Raw genomic sequence first — 26298 nt, forward strand, 5'->3', positions numbered from 1 at the left:
GAGGAGTATTGGTATCAGCTCTTCTTTGAATTTCTGGTAGAATTCTGCACTGAAGCCATCTGGCCCTGGGCTTTTTTTGGTTGGAAGGCTTTTGATGACTGTTTTTATTTCATTAAGGGTTATAGGTCTATTTAAGTTGCTTATCTGTTCTTGATTTAATTTTGGTAAGTTATAGCTATCCAGAAATTTGTTCATTTCCTTTGAATTTTCAAATTTTGTGGAGTACAGGTTTTCAAAGTATGACCTGAAAATTCTCTGGATTTCCTCAGTGTCCGTTGTTATGTCCCCTTTTCATTTCTGATTTTGTTACTTTGCATGCTCTATCTCTGGTTTTTGGTTATTTTGGATAAAGGTTTGTCTATCTTGTTGATTTTCTTGAAAAACCAACTCTGTTACATTGATTCTTTGTATTGTTTTCTTAGTTTCTGCTTTATCGATTTCAACCCTCAAATTGATTATTTTCTGGCATCTACTCCTCCAGGGTGAGTTTGCTTCTTTTTGTTCTAAGGCTTTCAGTGGTGCTGTTAATTCTCTAATGTGACTATCATCTGTTTTCTTCATATGGGCACTTAGTGCAATGAACTTCCCTCGTAGCAATGCTTTCAAAGTGTCCCATAAGTTCGGGTATGTTGTGTTTTCATTTTCATTGAATTCTAGGAAATCTTTAATTTCTTTATTTCTTCCTTGACCCAGGAATGGTGCAATTGCACATTGTTCAGTTTCCATGAGTTTGTAGGGTTTTTGCAATTTGTGTTGTTGTTGAATTCCAACTTTAAAGCATGGTGGTCTGATAGGATACAGGGGGCTATTACAATTTTTTTTTGTATCTGTTGAGATTTGTTATGTTGCCTAATATGTGGTCAATTTTAGAGAAGGTTCCATATGGAGCTGAGAAGAAGGTATATTCTTTTGTGTTTGGATGGAATGTTCTATAGATGTCTGTTAAACCCAACTGGGAATAACTTCTGTTAGTTCTTTTGTTTCTTTGTTAAGTTTCTGGCTGGTGGTCCTGTCTAGTGGTGAGAGTGAGATGTTGAAGTCTCCTACTATGAGTTGTGAGGTTTTATGTGAGCTTTGAGTTTTAGTGCATTTCTTTTATGAATGTGGGTGCCTTTGTATTTGGGGCATAGATGTTCAGAATTGAGACTTTGTACTGATGGATTTCTCCTGTGATGAATATGAAATGACTTTCTTCATCTCTTTTGATTGATTTTGTTTAGAAGTCTAACTTGTTAGCTATTAGGAACTTGGGTCCATTTGGTTGGAAGATCTCTTCCCAACCCTTTACCCTGAGGTAATATCTGTCTTTGAAGCTTAGATGTGTTTCTTCTATGCAGCAGAAGGATGGATTCTGTCTTTGTATCCATTCTGTTAGCCTGCATCTTTTTATAGGCAAGTTAAGACCATTAATATTGAGGAAAAGTAAGAACCATTGTTTTGTTAATTCTTGTTTGTTTTAGATTTGTTGGTGGTGGTGGTATTGTGAGTATATTTGCCTCACTTTTTCTTTTGGGTTCTGGTAAAGTGAGATTATCTATATTCTATGTCTTTGTGAGTGTAGTTAACTTCCTTGGGTTGGAGTTTTCCTTCCAGAACTTTCTGTAGGGCTGGATTTGTGGATATGTATTGTGGAAATCTGGCTTTGTCATTGAATATCTTGTCATTGAATATCTATAGTGATTGAGAGTTTTGCTGGGTATTAGTAGCCTGGGCTGGCATCTGTGGACTCTTAGTGTTTGTAGAACACCCATCTAGGACTTTCTGGCCTTGAGAGTTGCCATGGAGAAGTCAGGTGTAATTCTGATAGGTCTGCCTTTATATGTTACTTAGCCCTTTTCCTTTGCAGCTCTTAATATTCTTTCTGTATTCTGTATGTTTAGTGTCTTGATTATTATGTGGCAAGGGGACTTTATTTTGTGGTCCACTCTATTTGGTGTTTTGTAAGCTTCTTATACTTTCATAGGCATGCCCTTCTTTAGGATAGGAAGGTTTTCTTCAATGATTTTGTTGAATATTTTTTCTGTGTCTTTGAGGTGGACTTCTCTGTCTTCTGTTTCTATTATTCTTAGGATCAATCTTTTCATAGTGTTCCAGATTTCCTGGATATTTCGTGTTAAGAATTTGTTGAATTTAACATTCTCTTTGACTGATGAATCTATTTCCTCTCTGGTATTTTCAATGCCTGAGATTCTGTATTCCATCTCTTGTATTCTGTTGCTTATGCTTGCATCTATAGTTGCTAATGATTTACCCAGATTTTCCATTTTCAGAATTTCTTTGGTTTGTGTTTTCTTCATTGTCTCTCTTTCAGTTTTTAAGTCTTGAACCATTTCCTTCACTTGTTTGATTGATTTTTCTTTAAGGGATTTGTTGGTTTCTTCCATTAATTTTTTGTTTTTCCCTTCTACTTGAGGGAACATTTCAGTTCTTCTTTAAGGGCCTCAGTTATCTTCATAAGTTATTTTTAAGGTTGTTTTCTTCTGTTTCATCTGTTTTGGGATGTTCTGATCTTGTTGTAGAAGCACCAGATTCTGGTGGAGCACTATTGCTCTTTGTGTTGTTGAGTGTATTCTGATCATGTTGTCTGCCCATTTCTTCCTTCAATCAGTACAGGTGGAGCCCGTGTTTCATGGGGTCCCTCTTCCTCTGATTGGTGCATTTTTCAGGCTGTGGCTCCATTCATCACTCCTCCAGGTGCAGGTTTGGCCACTGCTCTGGCGATGGCTCCTCTTTGTGCAGGGGAGGGCTAAGGCTCCAGTGCTTGCTGACATGGCTGTTATCTCATACAGAGAATGCTGGATGGGATGCACGTGTTCTTTTCCAGAGGCCTTATAGTTTCTGGGAGCTGCTGTTCTCAGTGCTTCTGGGCTGCATTCATCGACTGGTGAGCCAAACTCTGCTGCTCCTATCTATGCTTTTTACTCTTTACCTCAGACCAAAGGGGCAGTCCTGCACGCACACTACCTCCTCAGGTTGCTTCAGACTGACTGCTTTAGACTAACTGCTGCTCAGACTGCAATGCCTAGACTGCATCCGTCTCTACAAATCCTCAGACCACATCTAGTAATCTCTCTTATGCAGATCTACAATGAAATAAAGCAAGTGAGGCAAAATAAATGCAAATTGTACAGTCTGAGGAGAAAGAGTGCTAACCTAGCCTGGTGCTTTTAAAAAGAGAAGCCTGGTACCATCAGGACAAGACCACACCCAGCTAACCCTGCTACCTGTGAAAGGAAAAGGCCATAGGAATGATTTGTTCCTAAAGAGCATTAACAAGTTGAAGTTTATGCAAATTAATTCAAGGAAGGGGCGGGGCTCCATCCCAAGCAGGCAGCAGAACTTGGCAGCTTCAGGCAAGTGGTTCTGGCTTTGTCAAGAAGGATGCAGGAGTAAAGGGGCTGTGGAATCGTCCTCTGCAGTTAAGGAAAGCTGCTGAGGCCAGGTGTGGAGCATGGGTGTACCTTCATGGAAGCATGGAGAGGCCATTGTGCTGAAACTGTGAAGGTCAAGCCTGAATTGCCTTGGAGACCCCAAGATGTTGGAGATGCCAGAGCCATGGGATACTGACCAAGGAGCTGTAGACAAGGCGTGGAACCAGCCCAAAAGAGGGAAGTGTGTTGCAGTCAACAAAGCTGGAAGGGTGGAATCGTTTAAGCCCTTTGACTTGGGACTTAGAGACACTGGATTTGGACTTTACCCTGCTGGGGTTTGGCCCAACATTTCCTCATATGACCCCTTTCCTTCCTTTTGGGATGGTAATGTATATTTTGTGCCAGTGTATATTGGATTTATCAAGTGTTATAGTTAACGGGATTGCCATGAGTCTCAGAAGAGATTTCAGACTTTTAAACGGTGTTGAGACTGTGAAAAACTGGGGACTTTTGAAGTTGGGCCAAATGTATTTGCAATACGACATGGCTCCAGGCCTTTGGGGCCAGAGTGGGGTGTGGTGATTTGAATGAGAATGTCTATCATATGTTTGAATGCTTGGTCCCTAGTTGGTGGGACTGTTTTGGGGTGACTAGGATGTAGACAGAGTTTTCCTGAGTTGGCATCCACTTCCCAAATAACTGACTCTGAGACATACAAATTATAAATACTCGTCCAGTAGCTCAGGCTTGTTACTAACTAGCTTCTGTAACGGCCCCTTTTATTAGTTTATGTGCTGCCCCTGGGTTCGTGGCTTTGATTTCTCCCAGTTGGTGTGTTGGACTCATTCTGCATCTGGCTGGCACCTCCTCTGACCCTGCTCTCCTTCATCCCAGCATTCTCTCTGTCTCACCCAATCTCTTCCTATGCAGCTATTGGCCAGTCAGCTTTTCATTAACAATGACAGCAATACATATTCACAAGGTGCAGAAGGGTGATGCCGTAGCACTAGGATGTGTGTCCTTATTAGGGGAGGTGTGTCACTGGGGGCGAGTTTTGAGATTTTAAGAGACAATGCCAGGCCAGGTGTCTTTGTTTTATGCCTCCCACTTACAGATAAGATGCAATCTCTCAGCTCCTGCTCCAGCACAATGCCTGCCTACCTTGCTGCCATGCTTCCCACCATGGTGGTCTGTTATGAGTATGTTTTTCCCCTGATGGTCTGGTCCCACCGCCATGTCAGCCCCAAATAACACACAGAGATACTGTATTAGATAGAAAGCTGTTGGCCAGGTACTAATTTCTTATCGGCTAGACCTGTTTTAAATATTAACCCATTTCTATTCATGTAAGTACTTCCACGTGGTCTCATCTGACCGGAGAGAAGGGCCGGTGTCCTGTTCTCTCAGTCTCTCCATGCTGACTCCTCCCTACTACTTCCTCGAATCCTTCTTGTCTCCTAGTCCCGCCTATCTTGCTTTCCTATTGGCCAACAGTGCTTTATTCATTGACCAATAAGAGAAACATATTTACAGAATGACATCTCCTATCAGTGGTCATGGGCTCACCCTCTGAGCCCATGTAACCAAGCCTCGAATTCAATCCTTTCTTTTATAAATTGTTCTGGTCATGGTGTCTCTTTATAGAAATAGAGCAGTAACTAAGACACCTACCAAGGCCAGAAGATGGTGTCAGATGCCCTGGAACCTTGTGAGCCACCACGTGGTGTTGGGAACCAAACTCAGGAGGAACAGCAAGTGCACTTAACTGCTGAGTCATGTCCCGCCCCTCAGTACAACTATTCTATACAGCAGCTGTACCTGGGGTTAAATGAACAATTCTCAGAGGAAGAGGGGTTTAGAGTAGAAGCAGATGAGTAGCCCTGCTTTCTCTGACTAAGCCTGTGGCACTTCATCATGGCGACAGCAACACGAGAGCATGGGGGTGGACTCTCCGTCTTGAGAATGCAGTGAATGAGATTTACTACCAGAATACCCAGGATATGCCTGCAATGTTTCTGGTGCCTCCGCCAGTTATGTTTGTCAGCCAGGGTTCTCCAGGGCATCCTAAGGGACAGAATGAACATATGTAACAAAAGGCATTAATTAGATTGGCTTATAGGATATGGGCTGGATAGTCCAGCAATGGCTGCCTGTGCTCTGCAGAGGTCGAGTGCCTGGCAACTATCTTGTCCATAAGGCTGGATGTCTTACCAGTCTCAATCTGGCAATGAAGGCCTGGAGGCATCTTGGAAAATCACTAGTCTTCAGTTCATCTTGGAATGCTGAAGAAGCTGGCTTCTAACGTCAGTGAAGGAAGGTGGCAGCAGAGGCAACAACAGAGTAGACACACCCTCCAGCAAGAAGCAAAGGCAGCAGGCAGCACCGTCTTCCCCTTAGACTTTACTACCACTGTGAGGGCTGGAAAGGACTGCCACTCAGGGGCAGTGTCTCCCCACCACCAGTTAATCTTTCCGGGAGACGCTCGCATAGAGTGTGGGTGGGGGATGTGTTGACAGTACCCTCTGTCACAGCCATAATTTCACTGTGAGAATGCAAGGTGGCATATCTGGAAGGCACTTCTTATATAACCTGAGGACAGAGTCTACTCATGTCGTGGTACTTTGAGCTGTGAGGACCCGAGAGTCAGCTCCCAGAGGAGGGAGTGGAGATCAAGTGGCATCTCCAAGGGTGTAAAGTACGGAAGCTCCAGAAACAGAAGGGTCATCTATCTGGTCACTTGCCATTAGATTAACAGGCCCTGTGGTCACAGAATGGCTGCTTGAGCTTCAGGCATTAAAAATAGGCCCAATTAGAACCAGGAAGAAGAGATGTGGTCTCCTTTAAGGAAGAAAGGAAAGAGTCTATGAAATTTCCGTGGATTCCACAAACTCGTCCACAGGAGGGGTAAGCCCCCTTGTTATTCTTTGCTGCAGCTTTGGGTGATGAAACAAGATCCACCAAACTCAACAAACCCACATGGAGTTTATTGGGAAAGGGAGTGAAGGGAGGGGTAAGTGTTAACCGATCCGGAGCAGAAATGGAAAGAGAGAACAGGCAGGAGATGCTTGCTTATGAAGGGAAAGGGAGCAAGCAGTTTAGAATGAGGCTCAGCAGTTGGGGCTGTTGAAACTGGAGTTGTGGAGCTGCCATTGGCCCAGCTCTGTGTGGCCCCAGTTCCACATGGTTTCTGCAGGCAGAGTCTTTATGCAGCCACCTAATACATGCACAATGCAGCCATGCAGGTTTCTGCATGCAGAGACCTTATGCAGCCATGAAGCCTTTGACAGCTGTCAGTGAGGAGCTATCACCTGTTGAAGATGGATCCTAGGGCAAGAGAAGGTAGCCCAGAGAAGAGCGATCCAAGGGTGGGGAGAGAACTGGAGGATTACAGAGGCCCCTCAACTAGGAAAGGTTCCCTAAGAAGAAGGCACAGGCTCAGGAGAGGGCTGGCATGGAGTGATAGGCAGGTGCTGAGGAGAAACCACTGGGGCGAGGAGAGGAGTCAGGAGCAGGAACAGGTCCAGGTTGCCCAGGACCCAGGGAGAAGGAGAAGCCAGGATATCAACACCCCTTGACATCTGAATCTGGAGTCCAGTGCAGATGGGTTATCTCAGCACTCAGGAGGCTGAGACAGGAGGACCTTGGGTTTGAGGCTAGCCTGGGCTACATAGTGAGATCCTGTTACCCCTTGTCCCTCACTCCAAAAGAAAGACATGTATGGTGGGACCCTGAGCTGTGCACCTCAGGCCTAGTTCCCCAGACCGTGTGGAATTGGAACCTTGGAATCCATGGGTGGGCATTCTCCTGTTGCTGTAGCAACCACAGATCCATTTGGGTGTTGAGGGAGTGAGGTTTAAGGGTTAGGAAGGATCAAGCACATGGGGGAACTTGGCGAACACCGAGCCAGTTTGCTCAACAACCCTGTCCCGGAGGACAAGACTTCGGGTGGGTCAGGGCATGGGCAGAATAATGACAGTCTGGGCAATGGCAATCTGGGCCTCCAGAGTGCGTCATTTGAGAGCCATTGGCTCCAGAGCTCCCAGGCTACTTCAGGGCTAGCCCCAGAAGACCCAGAGGAAGAGATTCCCCCAGAGGAGGTGGCTGGGGAAGAGCTCCCTGAGGCCCCCAATCCGGATGATAGCCTTCGACGGGAGTTGGAGGTGGAAGTGGTTGAAATGAGGTAGGTGTTGGGGACCCAGTGGGCAGGTGGGCGCTGGGAGGAGGTAGATGCTGACACACCAGTCTGTCAGTCTGTCCTGGCCGTCTTCATTGTCCTTCCCCCTTAAGAGTCCTGCAGCTTCCCCAGAGGCCAGGGATGCTGCTGGGAAGAAGTGTCCTGCTCTGGGCCTGGCACACGGCTTCTATTCAGCAAACAAACTGATGGGTGTGGCAGGCTTTCTTTGGGACACCAGCCTGCTCCCAAATCACGACACTGAGACTTAATATTAGGTATGAATGCTCAGCCTTCATTTAAGCTTGTTCTATTAGCTCTTATAACTCAAATGAACCTGTTTGTTTCCATTCATTTTGCCTTGGGGCTTTTTACCTTTCCTTCATACTGTATGTTCTACTTTCCTACTCTGTGTCTGTCTGTCTGGTGGCTGCCTGTCTGGCTGGCCTGGGTGTCTCCCTTTCTTTCTCCCTTGTTCTCTCTTCTCTCTCCTCTGGAGCCTAGATTCCTCCTATTTATTCTCTCTCCCTGTCAGCCCCATTTATCCTCCTTCTGCCTTACTATTGGCTGTTCAGCTTTTTATTAGACCAATCAGGTGCCTTAGACAGGCAAAGCAACACATTTTACATCATTGAACAAATGTTAGCAGAAACAAATGTAACAACACATCTTTGCCTAGTTAAATAATAAATGCAATACAAAGAAATGTAACTCATCTTTACATACTTAAAGTAATAAGTCACAACAAGTGGGCAGCTTCATTCTCCCAACAGCTCCAGGAGGTAGGAGTTGGCTTCTTCCAGTTCCCAGGGCTCAGGGCTCAGTTTCTGGACAATGTGGAGCCTGGGTGATGCCAAACTCTTACACAGAGAGTGACTAGGCTACAGGGGCCCAGACCAGATCAAATATTCTTGATTTGGGGGTAGGCAGACTGCTCTGTAGATTTCCAGACACATCAAGGTAGACCAGCACACCCTAACCTCAAACTCTCTTATAGCCAGATGTCCATCACTGAACGGACTCCCAGCATCTCCACAGCCAAGCACAGGAGAAAGAAGGGCCGGAGACTGCTGGAGCTGGCAAAGCCCAAGCCCAACTGGCAATGCCTGAGAGACAGGTGAGGGCTGGGGCCCATGAGGTGGTGAGGCAGTGGGAGCCCCAGGCCTGGCATGCTCTTCTGACCCCCGGTCACCAACCCATTATTCACTCCTTGCATCATCTTGGGCAGGACACCTAGAGAATAAATAGGCTGTTGGGGAGGCATCAGGCAGGACAACAGAGGTGGGACCCCTGGGTGGTACCCAGAGGTGAGTGAGGAATCCGGGAGCCAGTGGGGACCCAGAGGCAAAGGCAGGGCCTGGGACCCTGTCTCATCGCAGGACGGGGTGCTGTTGTAAGGGCTATGCCTGGATTTCCCCACACAAGAACAACTTGCAGTTTTACCTGTACTGGTGAGTTGGGGTGTCCTCTCCCTGTGCCACCATATCAGTGACCCGCCAGGGCCCAGGGCTACACCTGAGCTGCCTTCTCTCCAGGGACCAGGTTCTGGGGGTGGAGGACTCTTGGATGGGCACTCCCTCGTGTTAGGGCCGTCCTGTCTCCACCCTCCTGCTGTGCACTGGGCCTGCTGGGCAGTGTCTGTCCACTCAAGGGCCCAGCTCTCTAAGCTGCAATTGGCTTTTACACCTGCCCCATCTTGGAACATGGCCTCACTCTAACCTGTTTCCCCTGGTGCTCAATGCCCTAGCCTGGCTGACCTTCTTCTCGTACCCTCCTTCCATTTCCCTCAGGCGGCCTTCCCTGGTTCCCTAGCTTCTTGCCCATTGTTCCAGAGCCCCAGGCTTCCCTTCCCGAGCAGGGCACAGGGCACAGGGCACCCTGCCCTGAGCTGCTCGGCTGTATTCCAGGCCTTCTGTATACTGGACCGAGCGATTTATCGAGGACACCACCTTGACCATCACGGTCCCTGGTAGGTTCTGTCTCTCCAGGGCAGCCAGGGTGTCCTCTGCCTGGCCTGGGGCCTGCTGGTTCCATTCAGCATGTGGCCACCTGTGTCACCTCCCTAGCTTCCCCCCCCCACCTCCCAGGACCCCTGTCTTCTCCCACCTCCCTGAGTGGTTAGAATCCTGTAGATATATCACAGGGCGAGGGGTTCAGGGCAGAATCTTCAAGGCAAATCTGGGTAGGGCTAGTGTTTGTTTAACAGAGATCCCAGCTTCCTCCCCAAATGGGATCCATCTTCTTTGATAGCATGGACTCCTCCAAATAAAGCCCCTCCCCAACAAGAGCTCCTATGTGGATGAGTGTAGCCAAGCAGGGTCTCTCTTTGGGCTCCAGATTCAGCCACAGCCCATGAGCCCTAGAAAACCCTGGTTGGCACTAACTTTTGACAAAACCCCAGTTTCTAAGCCTCTTGTGTTCAACCCCGGGGAGGAAGGAGTCATAGTCTTGTTGTCCTGTTGGTCATTGTATCATGCTTGTCCTTCCTATGATAAGTTGGCTATGAACACTTTTTTGGCAAAATGTTGGCCTATGTCTCTAGCCTGTGCCCCCTGCCTGGACTGGTGGAAGGCTGAGTAGAACCCTGGGGTAGAGGGTGGCTCCTGCTGGGGCCCAGTGTGGCTGTGGTGACTGGACCATTTCCGTTCAGCGGTGTCCCGCCGAGTGGAGGAGCTGTCAAGGCCCAAGAGGTTCTACCAGGAGTATTACAACAACAACAGGTGAGAGAGGGCCGGCAGGTGCCGTGGCTGAGTCTCCTCCTGCCTCTTTCTGGGGTAGGCTTAGCATGCCCCACGTCTGGGTCTTGAGTCTCAAGAGTGCCTAGTCAATGTCCCGTGGTTGACTGACCTTGGAGGTTATGGGGACAGCACCCACAGGTGATCAACCTGGCCTGCTGTCACTGGTGTTCATGACCGTAGGCAGTAGAGGCAGGACTTGGAGGGACAATTGTGCTTTCTGAAGCCTGTCCTCAGAGCCACTCAGGTAAAGCTTTGCTGTCTTTGTGCACAGAGGAAATAATACCCCACTGATGGTCCAAGTGGTCCCCATGCCAGCACTGCAGGATCCTGGGTTTTCCCACCTGTGCTATTGCTATTCTATGTTAGGGCCATGTTGTCACCTTAGTGGGATCCAGCTGAAGTCATGCTCACCTGTGGGTAACAATGACCCTAGCACTGGGGTGGATTTCAGGGTGAGTTGCTGCATTCCAGCCTCTGGCAGCCGATGGAAAGGGTGGTTTTAGCGATCCTAGAAGCTCAGCCCAGCAATGGCTTTCTTGTGGCAGCGTTTGCTCCTGGACATGGCAGAGATGGGACCCCAGCTTACCCTTTGAGCTCAGCCTTTTGGGGCAGCCACAGGACATATTATCCCTGGCTCCTGATGGGGACTGCAGCTGGTTCTTTGCCACACTGGAAAGTGGAAAAAGAAAGTGCACACCTGAGGGTACCTCACTCTGGCCTGGACACACTTGGGAGAGGCCTGTTTTGGCCCTTGCTGGATGATCTCTGGGAGGCATTTCCTGCCCCGAGGCTCACACACTCCAGGAACATTCTGAGCAGTCTGAGAAAGAACATGGTTAGCCCCTCAGCTCTCCAGAGGGGCAGGATGATGGCTGAACTCTGGGTGCCTTTTAGGACCACGCCCATTTGGCCCATCCCTCGGTCCACTTTGGAGTATCAACCTTCTAACCGGCTAAAGCAACTGGCTACTCCAAAGGTTCGCAATAACATCTGGAGCATCAACATGTCTGAGGTAGGTAGCACTTGCAACACATTCCAAGTGGGTGGGCCAGTGGGTGCAGCTGCATTTGGGTGTAGGTGAGGGCATAGAGGGGGTACAGCCTTTATGGGGTGGGTGGGTTCACTGATTCATCTGGAAAACTCTGCCCCTTGAACCTTATCACCCTCTCCTGCCCTCCAAGGCCACCTGGGATTCCAAGACCTCTTGATCACTCTCAGTCAACCTAGCATCAGGTCTCCATCTGGGATGGGGCTCCATTGTGAATTGACACCACCCAAAGGGTTGTGACCAGTCACTCTGTGGTCATCTGAACCTGCTTTTAAAATAATTTTGAAGTCCAGCTGGGCTTCTCTGGCCAACTAGTCTAGCTGAGTCAGTGAGCCCCAGGTTTAGTGAGAGACCCTATCTCTAAAACCAAAGGCCTGCCAGGCATGGCAGTGCATGCCTTTAATTCCAGCACTGTAGAGGCAGGAGGAACTGTGAGTTCAAGTCCAGCCTAGACTAAATAGTGAATTCCAGACAGTCAGGGCTATGAAGAGAGACTCTCTCAAAAACAAAAACAACCCCCACCCAAAACCAAACCAAACCAAAGTCCAACCAGGTGTGGTGGCACATATCTGTCATCCATGGCATTCATGATTCATGGGGTGGATGTAGGAGGATCAGGAGTTCAAGGCCACCTTCAACTATTTAAATTCAAGGCCAGCCTGGGGTATGTGAGACCCTGTTTCAAAAACACAAAACAAGTCCTAGCAATATACCCTTTCTCTCATAACACCCACATACACATTTCTAATAGACCAAGGAAAATTTAACAGCAGACCAAAGACACACTAAAAGAATAACAATAATTCCTTAACGTTCCAAAGTGTGGCCTGTACTGAATTCCCTGTTTTTCTCAAAGGTGACTTGGATTTCATTAGGATCCAAACGAGTTCATGGTTCTTCCTGCCTGCTGCCTCTGGCCCCCACCCTTACACTCAGTGTGATGCACCCACCTCCTCCTTGCTGGGCCCCACTTTCAGGCCACACCCGGTGCCTCGGGGCTGCAATCCCCTAAGGCCTCCATGGTCGGTCGCCAGGACCCTCTGAAGAGTCCAGATTCCTGGACCTGGAGTTGAGGCCCCAAAGGGAACTTCCTGTCCTTCTGCAAACTGCTCCCCTGTAACAGGTGAAGATTAGACTCAGCCAATCCCAGGCTTTGCCCAGCACAACTTCTCAGTCACATTAGTCCCATACAAGTCTTGTGTGTCTTGTCACTCTGGTTACTGGCCTGGTCTCCCTGTCACTACCCATCATGAAGTCCTGAAACCAACTCACCAGGGCTGGCACTGTGTCCTTCTGTGTGTGTTGGCTTTTGCAGAGCTCAATGAGCCCTGCTAGACTGGTGGCACATGCACCAGTACCTTGGGCTTGTGAGGGAGCAAGGTTAAGGGACCTGTGAGAGGGTCATTGATGAAGACTCAGGCTGGGAATTGTAGCAGCTTTTCAAAGGTGAGTGATGAGCAGCAGCCATAGATCTAATTCTGAGGCCTTGGACAGCGGGCTAGGGCTGGAGATGGCTCAGCTGTTAAAAGCACTAGCTGCTCTTCTGGAGGACCTGGGCTCCATCCACAGCACACCCCTGGTGATGAGTCCAGTTCCAGAGGATTTGGCGCCCTCTTCTGGCTACTGGAGACAGTGCATACATGTGATGTACAGGGTTAGAACATAGGGAAATATGCCCTTTGGCCTACCTCTTTCCCACTTCAGCAGCCCCTCCATGGCCTTCCCTGACACTTCAGCAGACCCTCTGTGGCATCTCCATATTCCCACTGCACCTCAGGAGCTCATTCTGTCCTCATCTTTGCTGGTGACTAGTGTCCACCTCCCTCCCTCTGCTACTTACGCCTTATGTGGAAGCATTTGAACCCGGACCTCACACTGATCAAGTGAATTCGGTATAGTCACCTGCTGGCTCTGTGTGTGTGCTGCGCATTGATGCCAGAGCTCCAAGGTTCCCTCCGAGTCACAGGAACCCCTCAAAGTTGTATACAGAGTTGCTTTCCTGCTGTTGTGCATGGTGTCTCTGCTACATTGTCACCAGTGTGTTTTCAGGTGATTATCCAGTGATAGTCTGTTCTATCTCTGCCATCTATCTCTGCTATCCATCTATCCATCCATCTATCTCTGCTATCTATCTATCTATCCTTCTATCTAATATCCATCTATCTACTTTTTCCATCTACGTCTATCTATTACCTATCGATATCTATATCTATGTCTTTCTATCTACATCTATCTACTTTCTATGTCTATTATCCATCTATCTCTATCTACATCTATCTATCTCTTCCTATCTACATCTATCTCTTTCTATCTACATCTACCTATTATCTATCTATCTATCTATCTCTTTCTATCTACATCTATCTATCTATCCATCTATCTATCTATCCATCTATCTATCTATCTAATTTATTTGGAGACAGGGTTGGCCTCAGACTCACAGAGATCTGTCTTCCTCTGCCTCCCAAGTGCTGGGATTAAAGGTGTGTGACAACATGCTGGGTTATTATTATTTCTGGTATTTTGTTTTATGATTTACCTTTTCCAAGTCAGCTGAGAGCACTGCCAACTTGTGGCTTCTGTGAAGGGGCTCTTTGGGTACTAAAGCCACTAATCGTTGTTGAACACATTGCAAACCTAAATTCTCCCTAGGAGTCAGGGTACTTCTGCTCCATGGACTCAAGGAATCATGGCTGCTTCACTCTGTTGCTTCCATTACTGTTTCCAGATTTCCCAGGTGTCCAGAGCAGCCCAACTGGCGGTCCCCACCCCACGGACCCTTCACCTGGCAAAGCCCAGGCCCCCAGCCACCCTGTTGGAAGAGTGGGACCCTATGCCGAAACCCAAGCCCCACGTGTCCGATTACAACCGCCTCCTTCAGTTGGCAAGTGAGTGGATGCTCTCCGGGATGTGGGGGTGGGTGAGGAGAAGAACCGAGACCTGCGTCCACCAGGAGTGCTCATCTCCCTCAACGATAGGCTGGCTGTCTGAAACCTGGAAACTATTAGAGGTCATGGGAGAGAGAGTGGGTGCTGTGAGGGCTGCTTTGAAACAATTATTTGATTCCCATCTGTATGAAAGCCATTCACCAGTGGCAAAAGTAGTGTGCACTGTTCATGGAAAAGACAAAAGTGCCTAAAAAAGAAAGTGAAAATGGCATCTAATATCACAGCTTAGAGGCCACACACTTCATACACACTGTGCACAGCCTGTGTGATCAAGTTCAAATGCCTCTTCTAGGCTATCCCACCACCCTAACCCCACACTGAACATGCCAGAATCCTGTGGGCTGTGCATTTAGCACACTGGGGTCCCTAATACCCCCATTTCCAGTACACAGCAGCCAGTGGGTTTTGGTGACCTTCAGTAGATGCCTTACATATTGTCGTCGTCGTCAGGACTCCCCCCTCCCTCCTGTACCCTGTTCATCTCAGACAGGGAGCCCTGGCATAGTCTACATGCTTTTTGCACGTGGCACCACCACCTATGAGCGATGTGTGTCTAGGTGTATCTTTGTTCTGTTCACTATGTGCTGGACCTGAGAGTCCCATCAGTTTGCAGAGTCACTGTGGCTATGCTATTCCTGCACAACAGGAGGCTGGCCATTTGCCTTGTCTTCCCCGCCTCCTTCCCAGCTACCTCGCCCTGGGTTTTGGTGTACAGTTTGGAGATGCTCTTTCCGACTCCCTGAGGTCATTCCTTCCAATCTCACCTTGCCCTCTTAAAATTTGCCTATGGGGTTTTCTGTTTGTTCGCTTGTTTGTTCTCTCAATACCAGATGGTGAGGGGTGAGTCCCAGGCGGTGTGAGCATGTGTGAGCATACATGTCTTTGTGTGTGTGTATGCTCCCGCTCACCCAGACCTCATTGTGTGTACACTGTGGCTGAGGGCAGCTTCAGGCTTTGCTGCCTGACACAAGTGCCCAGCCTCAAAGGACTGTGACCAGCATGTCTTGGTTCTGGGCTACAGTTGGAGCCCTGTGCTTGCCAGGCACTTGTTCTGTTGCTGGCAAATGGGTGTGCTTGGCTATGGGTGGGAGCATGCCCAGTTCTGTTTCTGTCAGTCCTGTGTGTGTGTGTGGCCTCTTCTCCACTGTCGTGCTGTGCTTCATTGAGTTTAAATGCCCAGATGTTGGGGCTAGTGGTTAAGAGTACTGGCTGCTCTTTCAGAGGACCCTGGTGTGACTCCTCCCAGCACCTACATGGCAACTCAAAACCATCAGTAACTCTAGCTCCAGGGAACCCGATACTCTCTTCTGGCTCTCTGAGGGCACCATGCATGTATGTGATGCAGATGTGCCTATAGACAAAAATACTCATACATATTAAACAATAAAATCATTGTTAAAGAGAGAAAAGCTTAGCTGTTACAGTGGCTGAAAGCTTCAATGCCCCTAGTCCAGGGAGGGTTGACCCCCTGCTCCAGGGTCCACTGGATCCCAGGTACTGTCTCATATCTAGCCCAGGACCTTTGCTAGTGGAGCTTTGACCCAACCTGGGAGGCGCCTGGGTTTTGAGGGCATGGGCTTGCATTAGCTGCTTTTCCTCTTGCTGTGATGAAATACCTAAAGAAAGCACTTAAAGAAGGGTTGCTTTTGGCTCACACTTTGAGGGGACAGTCCCTGGAACAGTGCTGCCACATTCAGAGTGGACTTTCCTGACTCTGTTAAACTTTTCTAGGAAGGTTCTCATGGATATGCCTAGAGGTGGGTTTCCATGGTGATTTACCATCATAGGGTTCCATTTCTCTCCCCAAGGCCACTGTGCAGTTGGGCTGTTGGCCTCCCATCCCAGGGAGAAGCCTGTGACCATGCGTCCCATCCCAGGGAGAACACACAGGCCAGGCTCTCCCTCTTCCCACCACTGCCATCAGGTCCAGGTGGAGATGGACCCACGTTCTCCCTGGTAGATGTGGCCTCTTTTCTGAGCACTGTAACCAACTGAAACATCTTCACAATTCACCCTCTTGCATTTTCAGTATTTTCACAAAGTTGTCCAGTCATCACTTAACCAGTTCCAGAACATTCTATCACCACAAAAGAGTAGTCACTTGGTCCCCTCCTTGGTCTCTTGTACCCCTGAATCCACTTCCTTTTCTGTATTCTGCACTGGATGTTTCCTTTCCTGGATGCCTATGCTGTGTGTCCTTTTGTGTCTGGTCCTCTCACTGTCCTTGAGTCCCCCAACCCCTTATACTGTGTTGTTTTGGAGCCTCAGCCCTGTTCATGGGCTGTGTAATACTCCAGTGTGTGGATGCCATGTGCTCTGAGTGACACCGTGAGTGTGGCTCCCACAGATTCTGTCAATCATTTGCTGGTGGGCAGACCAAGCTTGGAGTTTTGCCCAAGAAGCCTGAGCCTGGCACTGTTTCTCTCTTTTGCCCTCTAGCACCCAAGCCCCTGTCAGAAAAGTGTGTTCCTGACCGCAACCCTCAGTGGGAGATCCTGGACGTCACCAAGAAAGCAGTGGCCAGTTCACGGATCATCTCCCTGGCCCAGCCCAAAATACGAAAGGACCTCAACGAGGGCTACGACCCATACTATATCTCCCCGGCCTCTCTGGTAGCCCAGGCATCTCCTCGTATTTATGAGCTTGCCACCCCCAAATACATCACCAAGAAAGTGTGACATCCAGGCCTGATCTCCAGCCCACCCCCAGTAAACACCCAAGTGCATCCTCACCTGTGTACGTGATTCGCCGAGCTTCGTGGCGTGGGTGGGTAGGGACACCAGAGGCCAGAACAATAATAATGTTATTTTCACATTCTACCTGCAATGTGCGGCCCTTTTATTTTCCAAGTTTCTCTTCCCATCTTGAGGGACTCTGAAGCTGGGCCTCAGGCCCTTGCCCCATCTCCCTGAACTTTCCCATCAAGCTGCCTCCCACATGCCCACACAGACCTCAAGCTCAGGCCCATGGCATGTTAGTCAGTCTGGTGACGTGATGAGAAGCTGATCATCCTTGTATGAGGTTCCTGATGTGGTCCTCAGTTTTACTGATGAAACTATCACATGGTCATGGTGTTAGAGGGAGGATTGGGAGGCAGTGAGGTGGGGAGGGGGACATTCTTGGCCCCTTCTGACATCTAAAGACACTTCACTGCACAAGCTAGGAACACAGCAGAACATGGCTTCCAGAGCAGAATCAGACTTCTGTCAGTCAGTCCCTCAGATATGGGCAGCTGGTTATACAGTGTAGACAAATTGAGCAAGCTCTGGGTTCCCAATGAACCACCCCCAGGGTCCGTCATTTCTCGAGTCTGTGATGAGCCCTTGACATGGACTCTGCCGTTCCAGTTGGGTGGAGTAGATGTGCTTCCTCATGGTAGACCCAGTATCTCAGGGGGCCATATCAGCTGGAGGTCTGTCCTTCCTCCTTTGTAGCTAGAAGCTCAGTTTCTTCCAGCTTCTGCTGAGGATCCCATGGTGACACTGGGTCTGTGATAATTCCCAGTTTAGGGTCCTTCACTTAATCTCAAGGAGAATATTCTGGAGCATGGAGCTGCGGAGGAGGCCTCTATCTTCATGTGAAACCTTACACAGAGTTTCCTGTGTGGCTGGCTGGGGCATCCGTGAGCCAGCTGCCCTGTTCAGGGCAGTGAGATAGGCCCTACCAGCTTGTGTGGCTATTATAGGTAACTACCTATAATCTGTACTAAATTATACATTTTATTGCTCCAAAGATATTAACTGGTTTGATAATTTTGTTTTGTTTTTCGAGACAGGGTTTCTCTGTGGTTTTGGAGGCTGTCCTGGAACTAGCTCTGGTAGACCAGGCTTGTCTCAAACTCACAGAGATCTGCCTGCCTCTGCCTCCCAAGTGCTGGGATTAAAGGCGTGCACCACCACCAGCTGGCTACCACCAGCTGGCTATTGTTTGGTAATTTAGAGACTATGACTGAGCACTTGTTGCTCAGACCTAAACCAAGAATCAAAAAGCTGATGTTCCAAATGAGATGATAGGGAAGCGTCTGACCAGAGAGAGCCAAGTTCTTGGAGGTGAGGTCTTTCTCACAGCTCAGGCAGCTGCCAGGCAGAAGGGTCTCCACAGCAGGAGGGAGGCAGCTTGGACAGGAGGCCATCCAGGATAGTGGGGTGGGGGTACCCACTTCTGTATTTCTTGGGTGGTGCACCCAGGAACTGGGGGAGATAGTTGGGAGGATGTCTAATGTGGTCAAATGAGGCTTGGTACCCCTTCAGAGAAAGACTGTGCCCAGCTCTGGTTAGTGACAGGGAGACCAATGTGCCCTTTGAGGTGCAAACTGTGTATAGTTGGTGCCTGTGGTCATGCTCCACCTTCACAGATGCCACGGGGGCTCCTGAACTGGGGGTGATAGCTGATTACACAGATGAGTTCAATAGATTGCAGGATGGAGGCTGAGGGGCAATGATGACTATTGAGGAGTGCCCGAAGAGGTTCTTCTTTTCTTCTCTGTCAACTAACTAAAAGGCAGGAAAGAAGTGTTCCAGAAATCTCAAGGAGTCCCAGTCGAGGTGTCATATGATATCTGGGAAATTGGGGTCCTCTTTTTGGGGTTCTCGGTCTCATTAATAAAAGTATTTAAGAATCGCCACAAGGGGCAGTTGGAGGACGAGTGATTGGAGTTTCAAAGGAAAACTCCAGGGCGGGCAAGCTGGACAAGTCATAGCTGCCTGGAAAGGGGTGGGGGTGGGAATGGAGGAGAGAAGGAACAAAGGCCACAACATCTGAGATAAGGCAGAGATGAGTGGAGGTCAGTCACCTGGCAGAGAGTAATTGCAGGGAAGCTAGACAAAGGGGAAGAAGTTCAAAGGGCTAGTTAGGGAGTTTAAAGTCATGCTGAATTCTGGGCCAGCATATGGAAGAAAAAGACAGTAGATGGAAAAGGAAACAGTTCCTCCTGGGTCTTGCCTCAAACCAGCCTCATGGTGGCTTCCAGGGGCTGCACTGGGGGGCAGGGAAGTTTCAGAGGAAAAAGTGTATTATCGCAAGGTGAACCTGCCTTCCTGGGGGGGGGGGTCCCTAGGAGGTCACTGGCAAGCCCCACTGTCCCTACCTAGAGGTAGATGTCATTCTTTACAGGGACGCTGTGTCACCAAAGCAAATGTCATCTGTTATTTAAAAAAAAAAAAACAAAGCAAAGCAAAACAAAACAAAACAAAACAAAATGGTGGAGGGGACCAAAGAAGGGAGGGGAGTGGCCAGAGCACCTGCTTAGGACCTTTCTGATCTCAGGAAGCCAGCACAGGTCTTTTGCTTTTTGAGGCAGGTCTCACTTTGTCCCCGATCTTACTGTTTACTCCAGACTGACCTTGAACTCATAGAGATCCTTCTGCCTTAGCCTTCAGGGCAGCATGAATTCTATGAGCAGCCACATGCAGCTTGTACCTCCTCTTTAGCTTTGGGATTGGTGATTTTTTACACAGCAACAAGTGATTTGATTGTTTTTTCTTGGCGTTCCTTGCTTTCTTTAAGAAATTTGTTGAATTCTTCCATTTTTTTTTTTTTGGTTTGTCTTTTCCTCCATTTCTTTAGGGGAGTTTATCATTTCATCTTTAAATGTCTCTATCATCTTCATAAAGTTATTTTTAAGGTTGTTTTCTTCTGTTTCATCTGTGTTAGGATGTTCAGGTCTTGCTGGTGTAGAAGAACCTCTGGTGGTGTCATACTGCTTTTTAAGTTGTTGAATGTGTTCTTATACAGTCATCTACCCATCTCTTCCTCCAGTGGGTGCAGGTTGGGTCTGTGATTCAGGGGGGGTCTTTCTTCCTCTAATTGGTGTAGGTGGGGTCTGTGGCTTAGGTGGTCACTCTTCCTACAGTTGGAGCTGGGTCCTTGCTTCTGCTGAATGCTGGTACAGCTTTGGGACTCTTCCAAGTGTAGCAGGGTCAAGGACTTGATGGTGGCAGATGCTGTGGCAGCAGGATTCTTTGTGGTGTGAGGAGGCTGCCCCAAGGTCTCTGGGGCTTCAGTGGGCAGGGAAGGGGAGCTTGATGTGCCCCAGGTTATTAGGGCCTAGAGGGTAGGGTCCTCTCCCAGAGGGGGCAGGGCCAAGGCTCCAATGGTGGCAGATGCAGTGCCAGATGGTTTGGGGTGTGGGGAGGCCATAGGTGGAATGAAGTAGAAAGTGCTAGGCCAAGTCAGTGGGTAGCAGTAGGTGGCTGTGGTGGTGGCTCAGGTGATATCCCTTCCTAGAGGTTGAACTGTGATTCTCAATGCTAAAAACCAAACAAGAAGTTGTGACACACGCCTTCAGTCCCAACACGTGGGTGGTAGAGGCAGGCAGGTCTCTGTGAGTTCAAGGTCAGCCTGGTCTACACAAGATGACCCAGTATGACTCTTTTTGGGGGTCTGGTAACAAAATAAAACAAGACAAGATGTTGGGATCAATGGGTACCTCAAATGCTGTGTGCGCTACTATCCAAAGCCACTTCACATTCCAGTCTTCTTTTTTTAAATATAAAGCTGTTGGCCTGTTACTAGCATTTCCACGTGTTCTCATCTTACTGGAGAGAGGGCCCGGACCTTTGTTCTCTCAATCTCTACATGTTGACTCCTCCCTACTACTTCCTCTCTTCTCCTTGTCTCCTAGTCCCACCTATCTTGCTTTCCTATTGGACAACAGTGCTTTATTCATTAACCAATACGAAAAACATTTACCGAATGACATCTCCCATCATCTCCTCTTTTCTGTCATAAATAAAAAGGGTTTTAACCTTAACATAGTAAAATATATAACAAAACAGTTATCAAATAAGAACCATAGTTAACAATGTTCAGTCCATTAACATTTAGCAAGATTTAAAGAAAATATTCTATCATCTATCCAATTTTTGTGATGGTCTTATTGTAACTTATCTTTAATCCTAACTAAGGAAAACTATAATCTGTCTTCAACTCCATCAAAGACCACAGAAGGATAATATATAAACTCTAGAAATGACAGAGACAACTACCCTGGTCAGTCACCTGAAGTTCTTCTGTAATCTTCCATCTTCAGCCCATAGGCCATAGTGTGTCTGTCAGACTCTTCAGCAAAGCAGGAAACTTTAAACTGTCCCACTTGTATTGGCAGTTTGTCAGTCGCTTTTCTCTGTGCCTGCAGAATGTCTGGCAGACTCTTTCATGAAGTAGGAACCCTGTAGCAATGTCCATCTTGTTTCAGCAGTCACGTTTCTGTGGGTCCTGCATGTCCAGTTTATACAGCATAAAGTCAAACAGTCCAGACAAGAGCAGTACCTTGTCCAAATGGCTAGTCTTGCCATATTGAAAGTAAACTCCATAACGAGTTTCTTTTATGTCCATCTTCCTTTCTGATGCAGGTGGTGTTTCCAGGAGTAGTTGTGCCTCATTGCTAAGAAAAACCTTAAACCATTTTAAATGCCATATTCTGTAGGTCTTTGAAAGGTTTGAAGAATGCCTATCCATCTCAAATACATCTTGAAAACCTAACTATAAGTTTTGACTATCATAGGTAACTATCTATAATCTGTACTAATTTATACATTGCATTTCTAAGTGAGCTATATAAACACAACACCTAAACAAGAGAAGAAAGTATACATATCACAAAATTGACCTTAAATTGTATCAATAAATGAAAATCCATTCCAAAGCAAAGTATTCATATCTATACCATAATCCCCCTTTTACCTTTAAAAAGAGATTGGTTGTGATCATTAACCATTTATAACTAAGCCCATTTAAATGAAAACAAACATTTATAGACAGTATTTGGGAATTTGGGCGTCGTTCTTTCCAAACTACTTCCTGCTGGTAGGGGGCACTCTCTTGGGGATCCTAAGAAGATGCAGAAATCTTGGCTGTAGTCTGCAAGGCTGTCTTACCTCAACTGTTTTGAATGTAGGATCACCTGGGACCCTGTTTCAGGTGGTCTTGCTTGATCAAACCATGTTCGTCTGGAAGGAATCCACAGCTTTTTATTTTCTGTGGAAACAAAAACAGAAATTCTTTTCCCCTGTAACCTGTCCTTAGACTTAAATTCGGAAGTCAAAGTATTTTTAAAATATATAAATTGGATTAATCCAGCAGCATTTGTTTTAACAGTTGTTGCTATTTCCTCAGCAATCAAACAATACAAAGATAACAGAACAGCATATAATATCCAAAGTTTCCCTGTGCTTTCCATCTTTACCTGGCTTTTTTATTACTCTATTTCTTCTATTTCTATTTTTTCGTTTTTTTTTTTTTTTTTTTTTTTTTTTGAGACAGGGTTTCTCTGTGTAACTTTTATCTGTCCTGGAATTAACTCTGTATACCAGGTTTACTTTGAAACCACAGCGATCTGCCTGCCTCTGTCTCCCGAGTGCTGGAATTAAAGGCATGTGCCACCACACCTAGCTATTCTCTGTTTTTTTTTTTTTTTATTTTTCTTTTTTAAACCATTTGTATCCTGTTTCCTTATCTCTCCCAAGCCTATGTATATTTTAAAACACAGTGTAAACCTTTAGAGGTTTTTCTTAATCTGAATCTGTCTTTACTGTAAATCTTTATCTTTTTCTGGCCACAAGTCTTTTATCTGGTAGACAACGTGGGTCAAATGAAAGCCATAGCTGTATTAGCCACGGTCTATCAAAAGTGGCGGCGGGTACTTTTACCGCCAGAACTGAGAGCTGTGCTCACTGTCTTGATCTATATCGCCATCCAGCAGCATGCTGCCGGCTGGGAGACGTGGTCACTGCCATTGCCAGCTCTCGTACACACCATTAAGTTGTTAGCAGACCACTGGGGGTGGGCGTGGAGTGACCTGATTGTATACAGGTTTTGTGCTCTTCTTTGGTTTGTACTGGAGAATATAATTCTGCGTTTGTTGATAATTAAACCCCTCTCCCCTGTGTTCCCCCACCTCTCCCCTCCCCTTCCTCTCCTCTTTGTTCCATTCCCCTCTCCTTTGCTTCTCCATTTCTATTCTTCTATTCCCTCCATCTCTCCACTGTTCCCTGTGTCTCTCTCCATCTTTCTCCATTTTTTCTCCTCCTCCTCTCTCAACACTGCTTTGAAGTACCATTTGATATATTTAATTTTAAAAAGTATGTTTAATTTTAAAAAGTTTTACTTTGAGACAGGGTTTCTCTGTGTAGCCCTGACTGGCCTGGAACTCACTATGTAAACCAGGCCGGCTTGGAACTCACTATGTAGACCAGGCTGGCCTGAAACTCACTGAGATCCACATGCTTGCATCTCCTGGGCACCAGGACTGAAGCTGTGCACCACCATTTTGGGTTAATAGGTTTAAAAGTTGCAAAGGAATATTATCTATAATATAACACCTCCCATCCTCTAAGAAAACTGCTCATCCTGTTGGGAACTTGAGGAAGAGGGGGTGCATGGCTGAAGGAGGAAACATGGAACCAGATGATGGGAGATGTCTTTCTGTATATGTTTCTTATACTGGTTAATGAATAAAGCACTGTTGGCCAATAGGAAAGGAAGATAGGAGGGACTAGGAGACAAGGAGGAAATAGGAAGTGGTAAGGAGCAGCCAAGATGGAGAGTCTGGAGAGAGCAGTATGCGGCAGCCAGCTCCCGGTAAGAAGACCACGTGGAAATACACAGAGTAACACAAATGGGTTAATACTTAAGACAGAGCTAGCCGATAAGAAAGTAGTAACTGGCAACAGTATAATATCTAATACAGAGTCTCTGTGCATTATTTGGGGCTGGCACGGCGGCGGGACAAGACCTGGAGTCAGGAGGAAAAAACCAGTACTCCTTACAACTGGACCCTCAGAAGTTGGAGCTGGCTGTGATGTCTGCTGAGCAGCTGCCAGTTTGGGCAGTCACAGGGGAGACTGAAGGCCAGTAACACAGCCTGTCATGAGTGGACTTCCTACCATAGGTAGAGGGGTTGGAGTGGGGGATCAGGGTCACATAACCAACCCCAGCAATGGTCACCTCTGAGAGCCCATACCTGTTCATAACTGAGACACTGAAGAATACAGTCCATTTAAAGACATCACAGATGAAATGAAAATTAAAAAAAAAAAAAAGATATATGTAGCCAGATGGTGGTGACACAGGCCTTTAATCCTAGCACTCAGGAGGCAGAGGCAGGTGGATCTCTGTGAGTTCCAGGCCAGCCTGGTCTATAGAGTGAGTTCCAGGTCAGCTTGGACTACAGAGTTAGACTTTGTCTCAAAAACCAGACAGACAAAGGGCAGCCAGTGCTCATGACTACTGAGCTATTCCTCCAGCTTCATAGCAATTTAGATAGATCAAGAAAAGAGTTGACTTGTGAGGTCCTAAATGGGACACAAGAGTTCACAGCTGTGGGAGGTGAAAACACAATGAAATGGGAGGCAAAAGCAGAGGCCACCTGAAGATTGGGACAAATCCACTTAGAAGTAGCTTTAAGGAGACCAGACTGCCAAGGACAGCAAGAAGGGACACAGGGGCAGGACTTGTGAGAACCAGCTAAATAAAGAGAAATAAGATGATCCCAAAGGGTCAGGAAGATCACAGTGAACTTGACAAGAACAAGGAGATGCAACATCCATAAAAATGACACCCTCAAAGGACACAGGTAAAGTAATGGGATAAGAAATACTTAGATTTATGATTTAAGAAAACTGCCTGGAACCCAGCCAAACATGGTAGCTTATTCCCGTAGTTTTAGTATTCAGGAGGCCATAGCAGGAGGGCTGAAAGCTCAAGGCTAGTCTGGATAACTTGACAAGACCTTGTCTCAAATTAAGTAATAGCTAAGGTGTAGAGCCTCTGGGGCTCCTCAGGTAAGGGACTGGGGGTGTTTTCAGGCATGGAGCCCTACCTAGAATCCCCTAGTGAGTGACTGGGGGGCATAGTCAGGGGTGGAGACCTGCTCAGAATCCTCCAATGAGGGGCTGGGGGTGTGACTCAGGGGTGGGGACCCATCTAGAATCCCCCAGTAATGGTATAGTCAGAAGTGGAGACCCGCTTAGAATCCTCCAATGAGGGGCTGGGGTGAGTGTGGTCAGGTTGGAGCCCCTGCCTAGAATACCCCAATGAGGGGCACGGATCTGGTCATGGGAGGATCTCCTGCCTAGAATCCCCAAGAAGGGGCTCGGGGTGTGGTCAGGGTGGAGTGCTATCTAGAGTCCCCTAGTGAGGGGCTAGGTATTTGGCTCACGGGTGAGAGTTGGTATAGGATGTGCCAAGCTCTGGTAATCCCTAGTAAAATTTCAGGCCTGCATCACATCTGGTTTGCCAACATTGTCTTAATGACAGAGTCCGTAGAAGCAACGAAGTAGTCAGTATGTCACAGACTGGTGTTTGTTCAGGGTCACAGGAGTGGCCAAGGGTGGCTGTAAGACATCAAAAATGCAGATGCCTAGAGCTGACATGTTCTATAAGTGCAAATATATAGGAGTGTAGACAGTAGTAATCCAAGAATGTTAATATCTCAATAGATTGACTGTGGCTCAATGGTGAGGTAGGTACTTACTATATAAAACCTGGATTTGATCTCCAACATTGCAAAAACTTTCGTTAATAATTTTATATTGATGCATGTCAGAAAGATAATACTTAAAGATATGTTGCATTAAATAAAATGTATCACAGAACTTTACATTTCTCTTTCCTTTTGAAGTGTCATCAGTGGGAGATTTTAAGTTGATTTCTCTCCCCCATTGGATGGTGAATAGAATGAAATCCAATCATATGACTGTAATTATAGAGGTCATTGCTAGAGCAAAATCACAAACCTCACAAATTATTAGGGATGTGTACACAAAAGTCACAGAAGTCATGTCAACATCAGGAGGGTGGTTCCTTGAAGCCATAGCTCACCCTAGTTTTTTTTCTTGTCTTTTTTTGTTTTTAATAATTTTTAATTTAAATTTGCAACAATGTCAAACCCAGTTCCCCTACCCTCCCCTCTTTCTTTGTCCCCCTTCCAACCCTCATTCCATCCCCTTTCTGCTCCCCAGGGAGGGTGAGGCCTTCCTTCCATAGTGGATCATCAAAGTCTGTCTTCTCATTTGGAGTAGGG

At 47.1% G+C, this 26298-nt stretch overlaps 1 protein-coding gene across 1 annotated transcript; it reads left to right on the top strand.

The window, feature by feature from the left end:
- The first annotated feature begins 7209 nt into the window (after positions 1 to 7209).
- Theg (theg spermatid protein) lies at positions 7210 to 17007 on the top strand. Its single transcript, XM_051177500.1, has 8 exons — positions 7210 to 7551; positions 8540 to 8659; positions 8922 to 8993; positions 9450 to 9511; positions 10193 to 10262; positions 11175 to 11292; positions 14057 to 14216; positions 16716 to 17007. The coding sequence occupies exons 1-8, from the start codon at positions 7250 to 7252 to the stop codon at positions 16952 to 16954; spliced, it is 1143 nt and encodes a 380-aa protein (XP_051033457.1). The 5' UTR covers positions 7210 to 7249; the 3' UTR covers positions 16955 to 17007.
- The last annotated feature ends 9291 nt before the right edge of the window (positions 17008 to 26298 follow it).

Source organism: Phodopus roborovskii, unplaced genomic scaffold (assembly GCF_943737965.1).
Source record: "Phodopus roborovskii unplaced genomic scaffold, PHOROB, whole genome shotgun sequence".
Classification (NCBI taxonomy): Eukaryota; Metazoa; Chordata; class Mammalia; order Rodentia; family Cricetidae; genus Phodopus; species Phodopus roborovskii.